The sequence below is a fragment of the Dromiciops gliroides genome, chromosome 1, assembly GCF_019393635.1.
Source record: "Dromiciops gliroides isolate mDroGli1 chromosome 1, mDroGli1.pri, whole genome shotgun sequence".
NCBI classification, from domain to species: Eukaryota; Metazoa; Chordata; class Mammalia; order Microbiotheria; family Microbiotheriidae; genus Dromiciops; species Dromiciops gliroides.
In genome coordinates this window covers 713,188,042-713,205,518 of record NC_057861.1, presented here as the reverse complement: position 1 = coordinate 713,205,518, position 17,477 = coordinate 713,188,042, and the positions used below count along the sequence as shown (strand labels likewise).

The 17,477-nt window shown below is 35.6% G+C and overlaps 1 protein-coding gene across 2 annotated transcripts in view; it reads left to right on the top strand.

The window, feature by feature from the left end:
- GRM7 (glutamate metabotropic receptor 7) overlaps positions 1-17,477 on the top strand; it is a 995,782-nt gene that overhangs the window by 589,097 nt on the left and 389,208 nt on the right. For both annotated transcript variants that reach the window (XM_043978848.1, XM_043978847.1), the window contains exon 5: positions 8,462-8,602. In XM_043978848.1, coding sequence (XP_043834783.1) covers positions 8,462-8,602 — 141 coding nt within the window. The remainder of the gene's footprint in view (positions 1-8,461; positions 8,603-17,477) is intronic.

The following is a 17,477-nucleotide window of genomic DNA, read 5'->3' as shown; positions in this document are numbered from 1 at the left end:
ACTTCAAGAAAGACTTCATGTAAAAAGTGGCATTTGAACTGAGCCTTGAAAGAAATCAGCGATTCTAAAAGGGAGAGATGAAGAGAGAGTGCATTCTAGACATGAGGGATAGCCTTTGCAAAAACAGAGCAGAAAGGTGGAGTGTCATGTATCATGAATAATAAAAAAGCCAAAAGGCTCACTCCTTAAGAGAGGCAGGGCTAGGAAGTAAAGTTGATGAGGGCATTGGACTAGATTTTTTTTTTTTATATTTTCTTCCTCATTAAAATCCTATGATCTTATGAGGAGACAACATTAAGCCTTCCTAGCATCCTGGGATTTGTTGACAAATTATCCGTTGCTTGTGATGCTCTCTCATTCCCTTACTATGCTATAAACTCCATGAGAGCAAGTACAGTGTTTCATTTAAGTTAATTTAAGTGTCTTGCACTTTTTAAGTACTTAATGTTTAGTCTCTGTATGTAGATAAAAGGACAAATCAAAGCCTTTCTCTGAACCTGTATGTGAATGTTAGAGAGACAAAGAGAGTAGTAACAAGAACACTGGGACTAGATTTAGGAGTGACTGTGAGATCCTAAGTGAATCACTCTCTGAATAAGCCTCATTTTCTTTTCACCTAAAATGGGAATGATAATCCACTGTCTACTTCATAGGGTTTTGGTGAGGGAAAAGCTACATAAATATGAATTATCACTATTTTTTTTGTTTAGGACTATTTTGACCTTGTACTTTCCTGATGTGTAGGAAGCTCAATATTATTGATAGTGGTGATGGTGATGACATTGTGGTGATTGTGGTTTGGGTTTTTTGTGCCTTTGATTGTTTTTTATCAACAAAAAGCCATTGTTATTATCAAGAAAAAATGGTGAAATAAGAAACAACTCAGAAAAAAATTTTTCCATATATCAAGGGGTATTCTATTTTCTTTTTTCTTCTTTTTGTTTTTTGTTTGTTTGGGGGAGGGCAAAGAGGGTTAAGTGACTTGCCCAGGGTCACACAGCTAGTAAGTGTCAAATGTCTGAGGCCAGATTTGACCTCAGGTCCTCCCGAATCCAGGGCCAGTGCTTTATCAACTGCACCACCTAGCTGCCCTCAAGGGTATTCTATTTTCTTCCAAAAGTTTGTTCTCTACGTTTTAATTACAATCCAGGAATTTTTAGTTACATACATTTCAGCTGTTTTGATAAAACTACAAACATTCTAAGGAAAACACAAAAGTGGCAGAAAAGAAACTGTTGAGGAGGGGATAGCAAAAAGACCAATCCATTTTCCACTGTGAAGTGGTCGATTACTTATAGGATAATAGATCACAGATTTAGGAGTGGTAGGAACCTCTTAGAAATCATCTAGTCCAATCAACTCATTTTATAAGTTAGACTATGGAGAGCCAGACTGATTAAGGAAGAAGGTGGCTCATGGTGGTTTACAGAGTAAGAAGCAAAACCTCACGATAAACTTAGGATGATTGGATCCACATCCAGCAATCTTTCTAAGCTGCCATGGTCAATTAACCCTGCAAAACAATGTGAAATAATATAAGAAAAGTGACTATTCATATTCCTTTTCCAAAGATTGCATTTTCAGGCATATATACCCCACAGTGGATAGTGTAACAAATGGCTAGGTGGTTAAGAGGTAGCTTTGGGACCAGAAAATCCAAAAAAGATACAATGGAAGTAATTATATCTTCCTGAGCCCAAGAAATTTCCATATCTAAAACAGGAGGCAGGAATTCATTCTCAGAGCAGTTAGCTAGCTGCCCTGGGACCAAAATACTAGAGAATTTCCCCTTCGGGATTGGACTATGATTTCCTAGATCTGCCCATTGGTCTGAACTCATCTTCACTTTTTGTTCTTTTCATTCTTTCCCTTCCCCCTCATTTTTAAACTGTTTTTTTTTTTTTACTTTCTTGGAGAGCTATTTAAGAATTTCATTTCTTGTTTTGTTTATGTTATATTTAATCACTAATTTTCTTTAAATGTTTGATTTAGCCAGCATATAATTATGGATAATAGTTTTTTTAAATAATTTTATTTCTTCTTAATTTGTCCTTCCTTCATTTTTGAGGAGGTCAAGTTTGTTATTTATCAATTCTGTGAACCTAAAATGAAGTGTTATTTTTTAAATCATTCCTATAAACTTTTGCATTTGTCAATTGTCTACTTTCATTAATTTCATGTTCAGTTCTTTAATTCTACTTCTATTTTATTAATGTAGGTTTTCAATGACATACGTTTCCCTATTGAAATTGCTTTAGCTGTTTACCCCCCAAATGGAAATATTGTCTCATTGTTCTTTCACATTAAAATAATAACAGATTAGCCATATCCTTCCATAAATTTTCCACAAAGATGTACCACACTCATTGGAGGTCTTGCTATTATTCTTTTGATATTTAGTGTTTACAAGTACAGCATTCAAGCTCACTGTTTTCCTTTTCCTTTGCTTTGGGGATGAGAAGAGGCCAGGTGTCAAGGATGAATTGCATACACATTCAGTAGGAGAGACCTAGTTATAACCTCAAGGTACAGTGGGGTCCCCTGAGGCCCTAGGCTTACCCTGAGGCCAAATAGCTGGGGTTTTGACAATTTGTGATTGACCTATATCATCTCTAAGGATTCTCCCATCTCTAAAATTCCTTAATTAGGCCTATGATCCAATATAAAGGCTGAGAAAGTCAAGGCAACAAACATTTATTAAATATCTGCTATGTGCCAGGTATTGTGCTAGGCCTTATGGATACAAAAACTGGGGGAAAAACAATCCCTTCTCTCAAGGAGCTCACAGTCTAATGTGGGAGAAAATATTTAAAACTATGACAGATCAGATAGAGACAGGATAAATTGGATACAATTTCAGAGATTAATCATTAAGAATAAGGATTACTGGGAAAGGCTTTTTGAAGAAGGTAGGACTTTAGCTAAGACTTCAAAGGAAGCCAAGGAAGCCATTCTTCTTCAGGAGTTAAGGAATCATTTATGGTTGGTAGACAAAGCAGTTTGGGAGGAAGTAGAGAACATCCCCAGCATACTGAGAATCTCTTTCCCAGCAGGTTGCTGGAGGGGTGGGGAGTACTAGGCCAGTCCAAAGTGGTGTATACTTGAGGTACACCATTACATCACTTTGTATTTTAATGAATTATTCTTGATAACTGAAAGGCATCACTGCGAAAATAGAAATAAAGAGGCAGAAAGATTAAACTTCATAGACATTATTATCATCATCAATTTAGTGCCAACAAACAACATATGATCCAAATAGCAACTTAATTATGATATACTGGATAATGATAAGACCAAGGAATAAATCATAAAACTATGTGAAACCTCCTTTGTATCTTTAAAGAGGTCTAGATGTATTGATTGATTTTGCTGATTATTTTCCCTCTTTCTTGAAATCTTTCTTTTAAGAGATGGAACCTTTCTTATCTGATTGTAGGGGAGGGAAGGTAGGGAGAAATCTATTTGTGCCTTTGGAGCCAGAAGACCTAAGTTGAAGTCCAGCCTGAGACACATATTAGCTATGTGACCCACGGCAAGTAATTTAAACTCTCAGCATTCATAGCTAGGTTCTAAGACTGTAAGATTCAGAGAAGATAGCAGTATACAGTGGGGTTTCCTTGCCTATGAGTTCTTTGTATCATTGAAATCACAGATCCAGGCTCTATCACTCTTCTTGTTCATTAGCTACAGTTTGATTTTTCTACAAAAGGCATGCAAGTTTTGCCAATACCCTCTAAAAATGGTGCCACAGTGAAAAATTGCAGTTACCCAACCCCAGTTAAAAATTAGCATTTTTAATCGCAAGTGATGGAATTGACCTTGTGCTGGTCACAATCTACCTGTATCCTCTGTATGAACTCTGTGGGTTTAAATAAGAGTGAACATTACCCTTTTTCAAGCCTTCTATGGAACCATCAATCAGCATATGGTGTGAAACAAATTGATTGCTATAGAAAAGGGGATGTAAAAGATAGCATTCATAAATTGTATTTCATATATTAGAGGGTATGAGTGTTTGCTATTTATTGCTGCTATAACACTACAGCAATAATGCATGTCATGATCCTGATTGGATGCCAGCCAAAGTCAAGTCCACAAGTTTCATCATGAAAGTCACATTTCTATACTACAAAAACCTTTATGCATGGGAAAACATGAGCTAATGATTTTATTAGAAGTGATTATTAAGAAGTTTTTGCTGCTTTTTCCCCTAAGCTGAATATATATATATATATATATATATAAAGATTTACTGATGCCTTTCATTTCTGTCTCTGTATCATCACTGTCTCCACCATCACAAGCACCTCCCCCATCCTTGTTGTTAAACTTCCCTTATGATTAAGAAAAAAACAGTTAAGAAAAAACAATCAACACAGCCAGCATATGCATCTGACACCATATACAACCATATCTAATCATAGTCCTCCTTTTAGCCAAGGAAAGTACAAAGGTAGATTTCCTCATCTCAACTCTGGGGCCAAGAGTCATCTTTAGAATTTTAGAACATTTTGCTTTGTATTATTATTCTGTTCATTTTTATTACTTTGGTTTAGTATAGTGTTTTCTTGGTTCTGTTTACTTCACTCTGTCAGTTCAATACACCTTCCATATTTCTCAAAGTTTTCTCATATTGCTCATTTCTTATCATGCAATAATATTCAGTTGCTTTCATATACCACAATTTGTTCAGCCATCCTCCATGATATGGCCACTCACTTTATTTCAAGTTAATTTTTACTAAAATAAAAATGTAGCTAAAAATATTTTGGCACTTATGGAAATTTTCTTCCTGTCTTTTGTATCCTTGGTGCTACAACTTTATTGATATATTTTGTCCCTGTATTGCCTAGATTTCATCCTATACCCTCCAATCCTATGATGAAGTCATCCCTTATAAAAAGAAAAAAAATCAAGAGGAAGAAATGGGGGAGCAGAAAAACTGATCAATACATCTGCACTCCTTCAAAAGATTCAGAGGAGGATTTATATAGTTTTATGATTTGTTTTTTGACTTTATTACTATTTAGTTGATTGTAATTAAGTTTCCATTTAAATATATAAGTTGTTTGTTTTCCCTAAATTCATGATGATGATGATCATGATAATGCTATTGAATATAAAGGAGTTATTCTTTCTACCCTTTTTGAATTTATTCATATTTTTCCTATATTCTAATATATGATCTGTTTTTGTGAGGGCACCATGTGACACTGATAATATGTATTTTATTTAAGATTTTTTAACAGAAAATGCTATTTGCTTCAATGATTAATTATCTAATTCTATCCTCAATTTTATATATTTTTTCTTTTTTCTTGTGTTTTTATTAGATTTATCTACCTCTGAAAGAGGAATTGTAAAGTCTCCTGTAATTACTGTTTTGCTGTGTTTCACAATTCAGTAAACCATAATTATTGAGTTTTCATAAATCTTGATGTTTATGCCACTTGCTGCATATCAATTTAATAAAGATGCTATTTAATTTTCTTTAGTGCCCCTAAAATTAATTCCATTTTTTGTCTCTCTTAAGACAGAATTGGGGGGAGTATCTAAAGCCATATCAGATATTTTTTATTTGCCTACTGCATAATCAATTTTATTCCAGGCTTTCATTTTTACTTTGTCTTTGTATTTTATTAGATATTTTTTTTCATTACAATCAATTGTGTAGGGTTTATATACATACATATACATATATTTACCACTCTCATTTTACTGGCTTATTTAGTCTGGTCACATTTAAGATTAGGATGAATTGGCATTTTCTCATTGTATTTCTTTTTTATTCTTACCCCCTTATGCTTTTACTTTTTAAATTAAATCATTTATTTTATATCTTTTGTTTTTTCCATCCATTTCTTTTCTGGTTATACCTTCCCTTTTCACCTACCCGGTAAGACATCTATTTTAGTAAATATTTAAAAGATAAAAGAATAGCTTTAGCAAAGCCAACCAGCACTCCCAGCTGTGTCCAATAGTATTTACAGTATCCTCCACCAAGAGGCTCCCACATTTGCAGTGAAAGGAGGGAGTTCACTTTGTCAACTCTTCATCTGGTCATTATACTTATAAAGTTTCAGTTGTGAAATTTTATTCATCCTATTTATATTGCTGTAGACCTTGTGAATTTATTTCCCTAGTTCTACTTCACATTGCATCAGTTCATATGCTTCCCCATGTTGATCTGAATTCTTCATATATATATATTTTCATAAATTATATAACTATATCATAACATTCAGGTATTTTAGTTTGTTTAGCCACTTCTTAATAATTGAACATATACTCTGTTTCCAGTTCTTTAATATTAAATCATACTGATATGAAAATTTTGATAAATATGTGACCTTTCTTTTTCTCTTTAATCTCTATGTTATATGCATATGCCCAGCATTAGAATATTTGAGTCAAAGGTATGCCATTTAGTAACATTTTTAAAAAGTATAATTGCAAATTATTTTCTAGAATGGCTGAGCCACTGCACAACTCTCTCTTTCTTTTGTTTTTTGGGGAAGTGTTTTGTTACTCTTAGAAATACCAGTTCATGAAAGATTCATTGACGTTTGATGGCAGTTACTCTCCATCTTAAACCATGAATTTCCAGGTGTAACCAACATTTCTTTACCATAACCACCCATATTTTTTAATGCCAGTCTGTCATCTCTGTTTTTGTTGATTTGTTTGTTTGTTTGTTTGTTTGTTTGGTGTGTGTGTGTGTGTGTGTGTGTCCTCTCCTACAACCCTGGATGCTAGTTATCTTCAAATGTTTATATATTGTCCCCTGTGGTCATTCAGTCGTATGAATAATAAATCTTACTTAGAGTTTTTCTCTTAAGGTTACCACTCCTTCAACATGAAACTCATTATAAGTTCCTTTCCTTTCTCCATTCACCCCACCAACAGGGAATACAATTATTAAATGCCACCTTTCATTTCCCTTTCTAAGGCAAAAAGCCCTTTTCATTACTCCTCATCCTGGTCACTCCCTTGGTCCCTCTTGGGCCTTTCTCTCCCATATGCCCCTAGGGTTATTGAAGAAAATACTGCTTCTTCTCTTTCCACATCCCAGCAAAAGAGAGAGTCCAATTGCAGCTGCCCTTTGATCTCAGTTCCTGTGTCCTCACATGAATTACTGAGCACTGTGCCATCCTCTACAAGGCTCAGTGTTATTTGCACTGTATCATGTTACTTCCTTTGTATGTTTTAGTGATCATGATGGTGGTGGTGGTGATGATGGTAGTGAGATGTGTAGACAGTAAACAAGTGGCACCGTGGGTTAAGTGCCAGACCTGGAGTCAGGAAGACTGATTTCAAATCCAGACTCAGTGGCTTACTAGTTGTGTTACTCTGGGCAACTTAATTAACCTCTGTCTGCTTCAGTTTATCATCTATAAAATGAGGATAAAAATAGCATCTACTTCCCAGGGTGGTTGTGAAGATATAATGAGATCATATTTTAAAGCCCTTTGTAAACCTTACATTACTAGATGAATGCTAATTCTTATCAAAAGAATATCTCTATGTTCTTTTTTCAATTGAATTTTCAAAAAATTGCTTTCCTTTAAATTACATGTATTATATTATGGACTTTCCAGAATTCTTAGTCTTTTTTATGTTTCACAAATTGAGATATAGCCTGGGACTCTTCTCCTTCAATCTTTCCCTGATGTTGGATGTGTCATATCAGGGTCCTTGGAGGCCCTATAGTAACTCTATTGGGAGAGCAACAACTACACTTGTGTCTCATTCCTTTCCCTTGGACATGGATACTACTTCCCTTTTTATTAGTTATGATCTTCCATGGCTTCTCCCTCACACAACTGCAGTTCCTTTTTATGATGTGGTTCAGGAGGATGAATGTTTTCTATCTCAGGGAGTAGGGTGGGGTTCAGACTCATCTATGTTATGAAACAAAGGCCCATCAGGTTTTGTGTGATTGTAGACTGTGGTGAGTGGTGTGGCAGAAGGGTATTATTACCTTAAGTACCTCATGTTGGGAGGTTATTTCAGAAGGATTTTACCTTCTTCGGATTTTCTGTTTTCTTACCTCGTTGATGCAACTGTAATTACCATAGAATTGGCATGAATATTTCAAAGTTTCAGGCTGTTCAGTTGAGACAATTATGCTGCAAACATCTACTTTGCCCTCTTGCCAATCATGTGACACAGATAATCCCCCCTTTTGTTTTTGATGGGCATGGTTAACATCATCATTAACTATATATATGATTATATGATATGACATGTTTATCTTATTTTATGACTGGCATGGAAGAAATACACCATTATTAAGTATATATATATATATTTATGCATGTACATATACACATGTGCATATATATGTATATTTATGTGTATATTATATATAAATATAAATGTTGTGAATAGTATTTCTAACTCTGGATATTTCACTTTGTCTCTACTCTCATTGAACTTTCCACTTTATTCCATTTAGGTTTTGATACATACTTTACATCACGTACACTAGAGAACAACAGAAGAAATGTGTGGTTTGCAGAGTATTGGGAGGAAAACTTCAACTGCAAGTTGACAATTAGTGGGTCCAAAAAAGAAGACACAGATCGAAAGTGCACAGGTAATCTTGTTCTCTTTGTCCTTCTCCCGCTTCTTTGTGTGGCCTGAATTGAAATGTCTGCCTAACTGACAGAAGGAAGCTTGGCTGGAGACAAATTGAATGACTAAATTGAATTTGACTAGATATTTCAGAAAATGGAGCAGGGACACAAGTCTTATTGAACAAGAAGATGAGAGATGGGGGGAGGAATCTTTTCAGTCTGTCTGTCTCTTCATAGTTGACAGTCAACACTGATTCTATGAATTCTATGAAGAGGTCCACTGTGTATGAATGCTTTTTATAATAAATACTCTTATAGCTAGGATTATGAAGTGATTTTCCCACTGACTACAACCTGTGTCAAATTCTATGTCTATACTTTTAACCTATATTAAGCATGATCTATATAATTACTACAACAAAGATGCTGAGATCCTGTAGTGAATAGAGTGCAAGACATGGAATAAAGAAAACATGGGTTTGAATCCTACTTCCCCATTCATGGATAAGTCATTTATTTTCTCTTAACCTCAGTTTCCTCATCTCCAAAATGAGTGGGGGGTGTTAAGGATCAAATGAGAAAATGTATGTCAAGTGCTTTGGAGATGAGGATAGAATAATAATCGAATCAATAGTAATAATCAATGATAATATAGCTATTCATATGTTTATCACTTCCTAGTTTTATAGGCCTTGCCAAAATGTGTGCTGCATTGTCATTAGTATAAAGGAATTAGGGTTACCTCCTTGTCACAGTGAGACATATGAGTATATGTGTAAGCCTTTAGTGGGGGACAAAGGAATAATGTTTATAAAAAGGAGAGTCGACTTTCTCTGTTATTAGATATCTTAGCAATTGGTAGATTGTTCTTGGTTTTTGGTGTGTGTATAGCTATTTGTTTGTTTTTAAACTAAGCAGCACTTCTCCGGACCTTTGATTCAATGAAAAACCATGTTCGTAATGATGTCCCTGAGGTGATACAAGATCCTGATGTGCCTTCTGAATCATCAGTTCTGTTGATTATAGTTTCAACAATTAGTATAGTTCTATGTTGTTATTCTGCAAAAATTGGTTTTTCTTTAGTAATAATAGCTAACATACATTAAGGTAGGTAAAACGATTTATAATGTTCTCTCTCTGGATCTTCACAACTACCCTGTGAGGTTGATGCTTGTATCATCCCTGTTTTAGAGATCAGTAAACCTTGAGTAAAACTGAAGTCTTCCTGACTCCAAGTCCACTCAATGGTATGAGTACTATTTCAGTAAACATTTATTTAATATCTGAAGAGGTGGCTCAGTGGCATAATTGATAAAGTGCTGGACCTGAATTTAGTAAGACCTGAGTTCAAATTCAGCCTCAGATATGAACTGTCTGTTTGACCCTAGGCAAATCATTGAAACTTTCCCTGCCTCAGTTTTATTATATGTAAAATGGAGATAATAATAAAATTTATTTTCTGGAGGTTTTGTGACGATAAAATGATATAATATTTGAAAAGCACTTTGTAAATCTTAGAGTGCTATATAAATGCTACCTATTGATATTTTGCTTTTTACAAGGCCCTATGTAAGATGCCCTGGTGAACAAAATTATTAATAAGCCAAAATATCTTCCCTCAAGCAAATATGAGAGACAAAAAACATATTGTGATGACTTCCTTAAGAAAGGTATAGAGGCTTGTGGATAACTAGGCATATTCTAGAATATGTGAATAATACTAGTCATTTATTCTTCAATCATCTTGGGTATTGGCATTTTATAATATCCCTTTTTCTACTGCTGGAAAAAATTGGAAAATGTCATTTTTTTTCTTTGGTACATTTATGTGACAGAAACATCCAGATGTTAACTGAAAACCTAAACCTAGGATCTTATTTTTTTTTCTTCTACATGATACTATAATCCATATGTATTGGAAATATGCAAATAGTTATATTTTTCTTATATAATTCAAATGTGGAGTATTTAGTTCAGTCACCTATATGTTTTATGTATTTAATTAATATTTCTTTGTCATATAATGTAGACAAAACCATTGCATCTGTAGTAGAGGTGAAAATGGAAAAAAAAATCTCACCATACTTCTAGATCTTTGTTTTAGACGTGCTGCTATTTTCTACCATGACAATTTTAGGCCTTTTTTTTTTGTACAGTTGTTATTTTGGGGGCATGGCCATGGTTCAGTGGATGGAGTGCTGCATCTGGAACCAGGAATACTTATTATCTCCCTGAGTTCAAATATGGCCTCAGGTACTTTCCAACTGTGTGACCCTAAGCAAGTCACTTAACCCTGCTGGCCTCAATTTTCTCATCTATAAAATGAGTTGGAGAAGGAAATGGCAAACCACTCTAGTATCTTTGCTAAGAACATGTCAAATGGGGTCATGAAGAGTCAGAAACAACTGAACAATAAACATTTGTTATGGCATAATGAATAGAGGTCCTGTCTCAGAATCAGGAAGGCCCATTCTCAGATTTTGTCTTTGGCACACATATTCTGCATGTATAACCACAAGCAAATCATTTAACCTCCCAGTCACCCAAGTAAACTCTCTAAGATTATAAATTAGCTAGAAGGTACTGACCTGCATTGATAGGAGTTTCCTCATTGGGATTTCCCTTTAGCAGAGAAATCACATGTCTAGGACTTTTCTGTCCCATCTTATCCCATCTCATCTCATTCCATCCCATTTTTATGTGGCAATCATGAATTAAAAATACCTAGAATTTTTTATAATGGCATTCTGAAAAAGGGGAAAGCTATCATTTCTCCCCTCCACACACTTTTCCTTGCATGTACTCCAAGGATACACTCAAGCACATTTACTAAAATATGTAAATCTCTAAATGAATTATTTGTCTTCTGCCATTCACTGCTGCCACTAACTTCAAAGGAGACATATTTCATGTAAGTGCCCTTGCCTCCATTCTGTCTAATGTGCAGATAAATAGGAACCTCTCTTACTGACCTTATGAACATGAGCTTTTGATCTATATGCTTGGTTAAGTCCAACTGCCAATCTAATGATTCTTATGAACTGCAAAGGCTCTGGGGTTAAAGAGGGTTTCATGTTTTGAGTGAGAAAATTGGGTGAGTTCTTCCTTTTTGGGTTTTCCCTATATAAGAAGGTTTGAAGAAAATAAGATATTGATGAATGGGTAAGGTTTTATTTAGGGGGTTAAGGATAAATAATTTAATTTGCTTAAGTGAGGACCTTGATATTGAGATGAGTATCCTAGCTTTCAAAAGTGGGATGAATGAAGAAATGAATATCTAATCCAGCTCCTTTATTGTATGGATGATGGAATTATAGATCTAGAGAGTTTAAATGACATACTTAAGATTTATTATATCTAAACACTGGATACTATAACAAAGGATGGTTTCATACCAGGATTAGAAGGGAATCACCAGATTCATCACCTGCATAATGCGAACCTGATCTGACTTGGAGGTAAAACTTCTTAAAATTCAGGATAGTTCTTTTTTTATATAGTATGATTAAAAGGTCCCTTTTCCCTATTAGTATTCTCTATTTTCCCATTGCCCCTTGATACTGGGCCTGGAATAATTTGTTAATCACTCCTCAGTATGTGGGCACAGGTAGCCACTGCTAGATCACATCCTGTATATAATGATTGACCTTGGTTTCAGAGAACCAATAATTAATCATGCTACCCAACTCTTGATACAAAGGTGATTGACTCAACTTAAAGAATAAACATTTATTTTATTTGACATGACCAATGTGGGAATTTGTTTTACCTGATTATGAATATTTGTTAAAAGGGGCATTCTTTTCTTTTTTTTCTATTATTTTTCGCCAATGGTGATGGATGGGAATGATACAAAATGCATTTTTTCTTATTGAAAAAAAATGACATTTAGTTTAAAAAAAAGAAAGACTATAACTCTAATGAGGGAGAGTGAACTCAGTAGGTCACAATCAGTAATTTACACCTCAGTTCAATTTCCTTAGAAAGGCCTCCATGTGAAGGGAAATCTTGAGAGGAAAGGATGGGGAATCAGATACTTCTGAGGAAAGGGGTGGGATAAGATTGGGTAAGGCTTTTATAGGTGGGATGAAGAGGGAGTAGGTGATAAAGGAGAAAGCCAATGAATGTCAGAGATAAACTTTACCTTCTTCACAAGATAATATATCTTGCCACTGGACCCAGATAGTTCCTGAGAGAGCAAAGCTTGTGACTTTGCATAACCTTTCCTCACTTAAATCCAATTCATTGCAAGTCATGGCATCTGTCATGGTCTTCTCTGAGAACAAAGGGAAAAACAAACAAACAACAACAATTTTAAAACTAATCCTGCATGGTTTCATAGGGATGGCCACCTCATTCCTGCCCTTTAACATCATTCACATGTACTGAAACTAATCATCAAAGAACACCGTCTGCCATTTTTCTTAAAAATTTCAGGGAGGATAATTGTCAGTTTCTCTTTGATTATCCTTCCCAGAGCTTCTCAGCCCTGGCATTCTTCCTACCATCTGTCCCCTTTCATTGGAAATATCTTGGCTGAGATGTGCACCTAGCTTTGGCAATGACATAGCACTCAGAACACCTCTTACCCAGCCATTGTCACCTGAATGAAGATTGAAGAGGAAGAACAAAAAATGGATGAAATGCCAGGCAGTATCAGCAGGGAGCTGAGTAGCAACCACCAAATAAGAGCCAGATATTGTCATGCTGGGTATCACCTGTTGGTGCATTACATTATCATCTGATGTGTGTGCCAAGGCTTGCCAATCTCTTTACTAACCTCAGCATTCTCCTCCCCCCAGCTGGCCCTTTCTTTGCCTCAATCTCAGTGGAAACAAAGAGCAACTGGTACTCTATATTCCATCATACACTTGAGGCTGTGGTCAAGCTCTTCTGTGCTTCTAGATAAATGTTTAGAAGGATGATTCAACAGAATATTGAACTGACTGATAAGGCAAACTTGAATTTCCAAATAGTTTCCAAAATAGTTTTTTAAAAATATTGCCAATGGTTAGCAAGTACCTATAAATATCTTGTACTTCATGATTTGGGGTTTAAGTTGTAGTATCATTTTCGTTCTTTATTGAACCTGTAACTTTGATGAGCACTACCTCCTCTAATTGTCTTCTGACAGACAATTAGACAGTCTTACAAGTTGCAGTTGAGGATGGAGTCATAGAGACAGTACAAAGCTATTCATGGAATCAGAGAATTTCAGAGTGGGAAGAGAAATCAGTACCTTCTCTAGTCTAATCTATCCATATGAGGGGTTGGGGTGGAGAAGCTTTTATAATACCCAAGAAGTAATTATTCAGGCTTTGTTGGAAGACTTCCAGGGAAGATAGAGCTCACTACCTCTAGAGGCAGCCCATTCTATTTTTGACTACTTTCAGTTGTTGTAAAGTTATTGTTGTTGTTGTTGTTTTAGTCAGGCTGAATTCTACCTCTCTGCTTCTTGTGCCCATTGCTCCTAGTCCTATCCTCTGATACTAAAGTAGAAGAAAACTAATTCTTCTTTGACCTAGAAGCCTTTCAACAACTTGAAGATAATGCTCATAAACCCCCTCCTAAGTCTTTGCTTCTTTAGCATGAACACACCCTTTTCCTTTGATTTATTAAATTGTATAAAGGTGAATCATTTCACAACACTTGTTGCTTGCCTCTGGACATTTTCCAGTTTACATTCCTGTGTTTTGTCCAGAACTGAACATAATACTCAAGATATAGTCTGACTGGAGCAGACTAGAACAGGACTATTTTTTTCTGTAGAACTGGAAGGATAGAGTATAGCCTTGGATTTAATTGCCAACCCAGGAGATAACTTGTGTAGTCCTGCTGCCACAGCATGGTGGGTGTTAGGGACATGGATACTGAATGATTACATTTGGGGTTAGGGATTATTAACCTCCTCTCTTATAAATTCATGTTTTTATTTGTGAGATTTAAAATTGGATATTAGATCATAAATCTCCCCTCTTTAACCTTTCCCTTAATTTATCTCCCAGACTAGTAAATGGAAGAAGCTTCTGGTTTTCTAGTTAGAGCTTTTATTGTATGGTAGTCACAAGGTGATGTTGATTAGAAGGATAGGAAAGTAGAGATACAATACAAATCGTCTTAAGTCTAAGCTTAGTCTATATTCCATATAAAACTCACCAAAAGCCGAAGGCCACCTTTGGGGAAAGAGAGAGACCATGTCAAGCGCGTGCTGCTGCTAACCTCGAGCCAGGCCCAGTCGAACTCTCGTCAGCATCAGCCTGTGCAGCCCAGTCAGGAGACCAGCAGAGCAGAAAAAAAGTTCCACTTCCGTTCTCTCCTTGACTTTTAAGCTCACACCCTGGAAGTTGAGTGCTCAGCAGGCAATCTGGCGTGCGTCGCAGGCGGTCTGGTGTGCGTAGCTCATGCTGTTGGTCTCCTTCCCAAAAGGGTTGTCCTAAAAAATACTGGCTTCTCTCCTTTATCTAACCGACTGTTAAAACTTTTTACCACATATTTATTTATTTTTTTTTACTTCATTGGGTTTTTGCTGTCCTAGACAGGAAATAGTTGAAATTGCTTTATCTCTTGCACATAATTCTTATATTATAGAGTTTTGGGAGATGAAGAGGATAGCAGAAAATATAGTCCTCTATCTTGTTGGTCATATGGCTCTAAAACCTCATCAAAGATGTTTTCAATACTTGTTTACACTGTCTCCTAATGCGGTTTTTGGATATGAAAAAGTTGACATCTGTCTTGATAGCAGCTGATGTCTTCTTAGTTGCCTTTGCTTAGTAAAAGACCTACCATTGGTCTCTTCCAATTGGATGACATCTTCCTGTATTTGATAACACTTAAATTGTTGGCCTATGAAGGAATCTGCAAGTTGCACATCCTGTACTAATTGTTTATCTTCTATAGAGGATGTTCATTCCTTAAGTCTTGTCTTTGCACTTAAATATTTGTGTCCTGTGAATAAGAATATCCCAGCTCTTGACATTCTTATCAAAGAGGAAAGGCATGGGCAGTCAGCCTACATATCTTGACTCTCCCCCTGCTATTTGTCCTTTATGGAAGGTCAAACTAGAGAGGATAAAGCCCTGCCAATAAAACCCCAAGCCCTTAAGCACAAGTTGCTTGTACTATTAAAAAAAATAGGTCTGTATCTTTTTTTTAACCTTACTCTTAAGAGGTATTAAAAATCTCTAGCCTAAGTCAGGGAAAAGAGAATTTGTGGCACTCAGGGATTTGGATAATGATCTCTATTTCTGCTAATTATTTATTAAAAGGACCCACCGCGAATCCCATTAAGTGGAAACCAGGCTTCCAAAACAATCCATGGCTATTCACCATGGTAGTCTAGGATTTCTTATGAATTGCTCTCAATTAATTTGGACCTGCCTTTTGACATAGATTCATATTTATATTTGCAATACAACTAAATTCAGACAATGACTGTATGCATTTACTCTGCATCTTTATTTGAACTTGTGTGGCTATTTAACTTTATTTTCATTTGCGTGGCTATATTATTTGAACTTGATTGGCTAGTCTATGAGGCTAATACACTTTCCATATTTTAGATATAATTTTAACCTTCTTATTTTTTTTTTTGGTGAGGCAATTGGGGTTAAGTGACTTTCCCAGGGTCACACAGCTAGTAAGTGACAAGTGTCTGAGGTCGGATTTGAACTCAGGAACTCCTGAATCCAAGGCCTATGCTTTATTCACTGCACCACCTAGCTGCCCCATGATATAATTTTAAAAGTTCATCAAGTATCTTTAAAATAGTGTCACTTCCAGTCCAAATTTCCCATGTCCTTTCTCTGATCTAACTTCTGTTCCTGTCCTTACCTTCTTAAATGCCATTTCCACTTCTGTACATGGTTCATTGAAGTCCAAAATTGATAGTTTCACTATTGTATCCAATAAGAATAGATCATCATAGAAACAGAAATGGGTGTTTCTTTTTACATTTATTAATTGTTCTGCTTTCAGTATTATCTAACAAATTATATCAGGGGATACGGGTTATCAAGGTTTCATGTGAGGCTGTGACAGTTTGTATTTTCCTCTACTGTTGTATACTATTTAGAAACTGATAGTGCTTCTCATCTTTTCTGTTCCTTCTCTATAATCAATGAATCCACAAGCATTTATTTAGTACCTACTATGGTCCAGGCTTTATTCTAGGCACTGGGTGGAACACATTAGAAAATGTAATGGTCTCTACTCCCAAGATGTTCATTCTATTGAGGGAGACAACATGTTTATATATCAGTATGTAGAATAAATATAAAGCAATTTTTGGTGAGATAATCTTAGCAGAAAATCAATAAAATCTTCATGTAGAAGGTAAACATTAAGCCAAGTTTTGAAAAGTTACTTGTACTCTAAGCAAGAATTTCCCTTGACTATCAGGTCTGTCTTCTTGTCAAATTTTTCAATATTTCTCATTTCTCTTCTCACCCAATTCTTTGCTATATCTTCAAATTGAGGTGACTGAATATTAAGGTCTATATTTACTTATCTCATAATTATTTTTCCTACATAGACTTTATCTATCTTCCTCTCATGTTGATTCATAAGTTGCAATTATTCATGAAAAGTTTATTGCTTATGATGATAAGCACTTAAAGATGAGATGATCAGGGATTAAAAAATACATTTCCTGGGGGAGGTGGGGCCAACATAATGGAGTAAAAGCAAGGAATCAAAAGATATGTTCCAAATGTGCTCTGACACAAACACAACTTTAAAATAATGCCTCAAAATTAATTCTAGAAAGGCAGAACCAACCAAAGGATGGGGTGAAATGTTTTAGACTAAGACAACTTAGAAGGTTGGCAGGAAAGATCTCTCTCACTGGGATAAGAGTAGAGGGCAGTTCAGCACAGGCTGGGCTCTAGCAAGCCA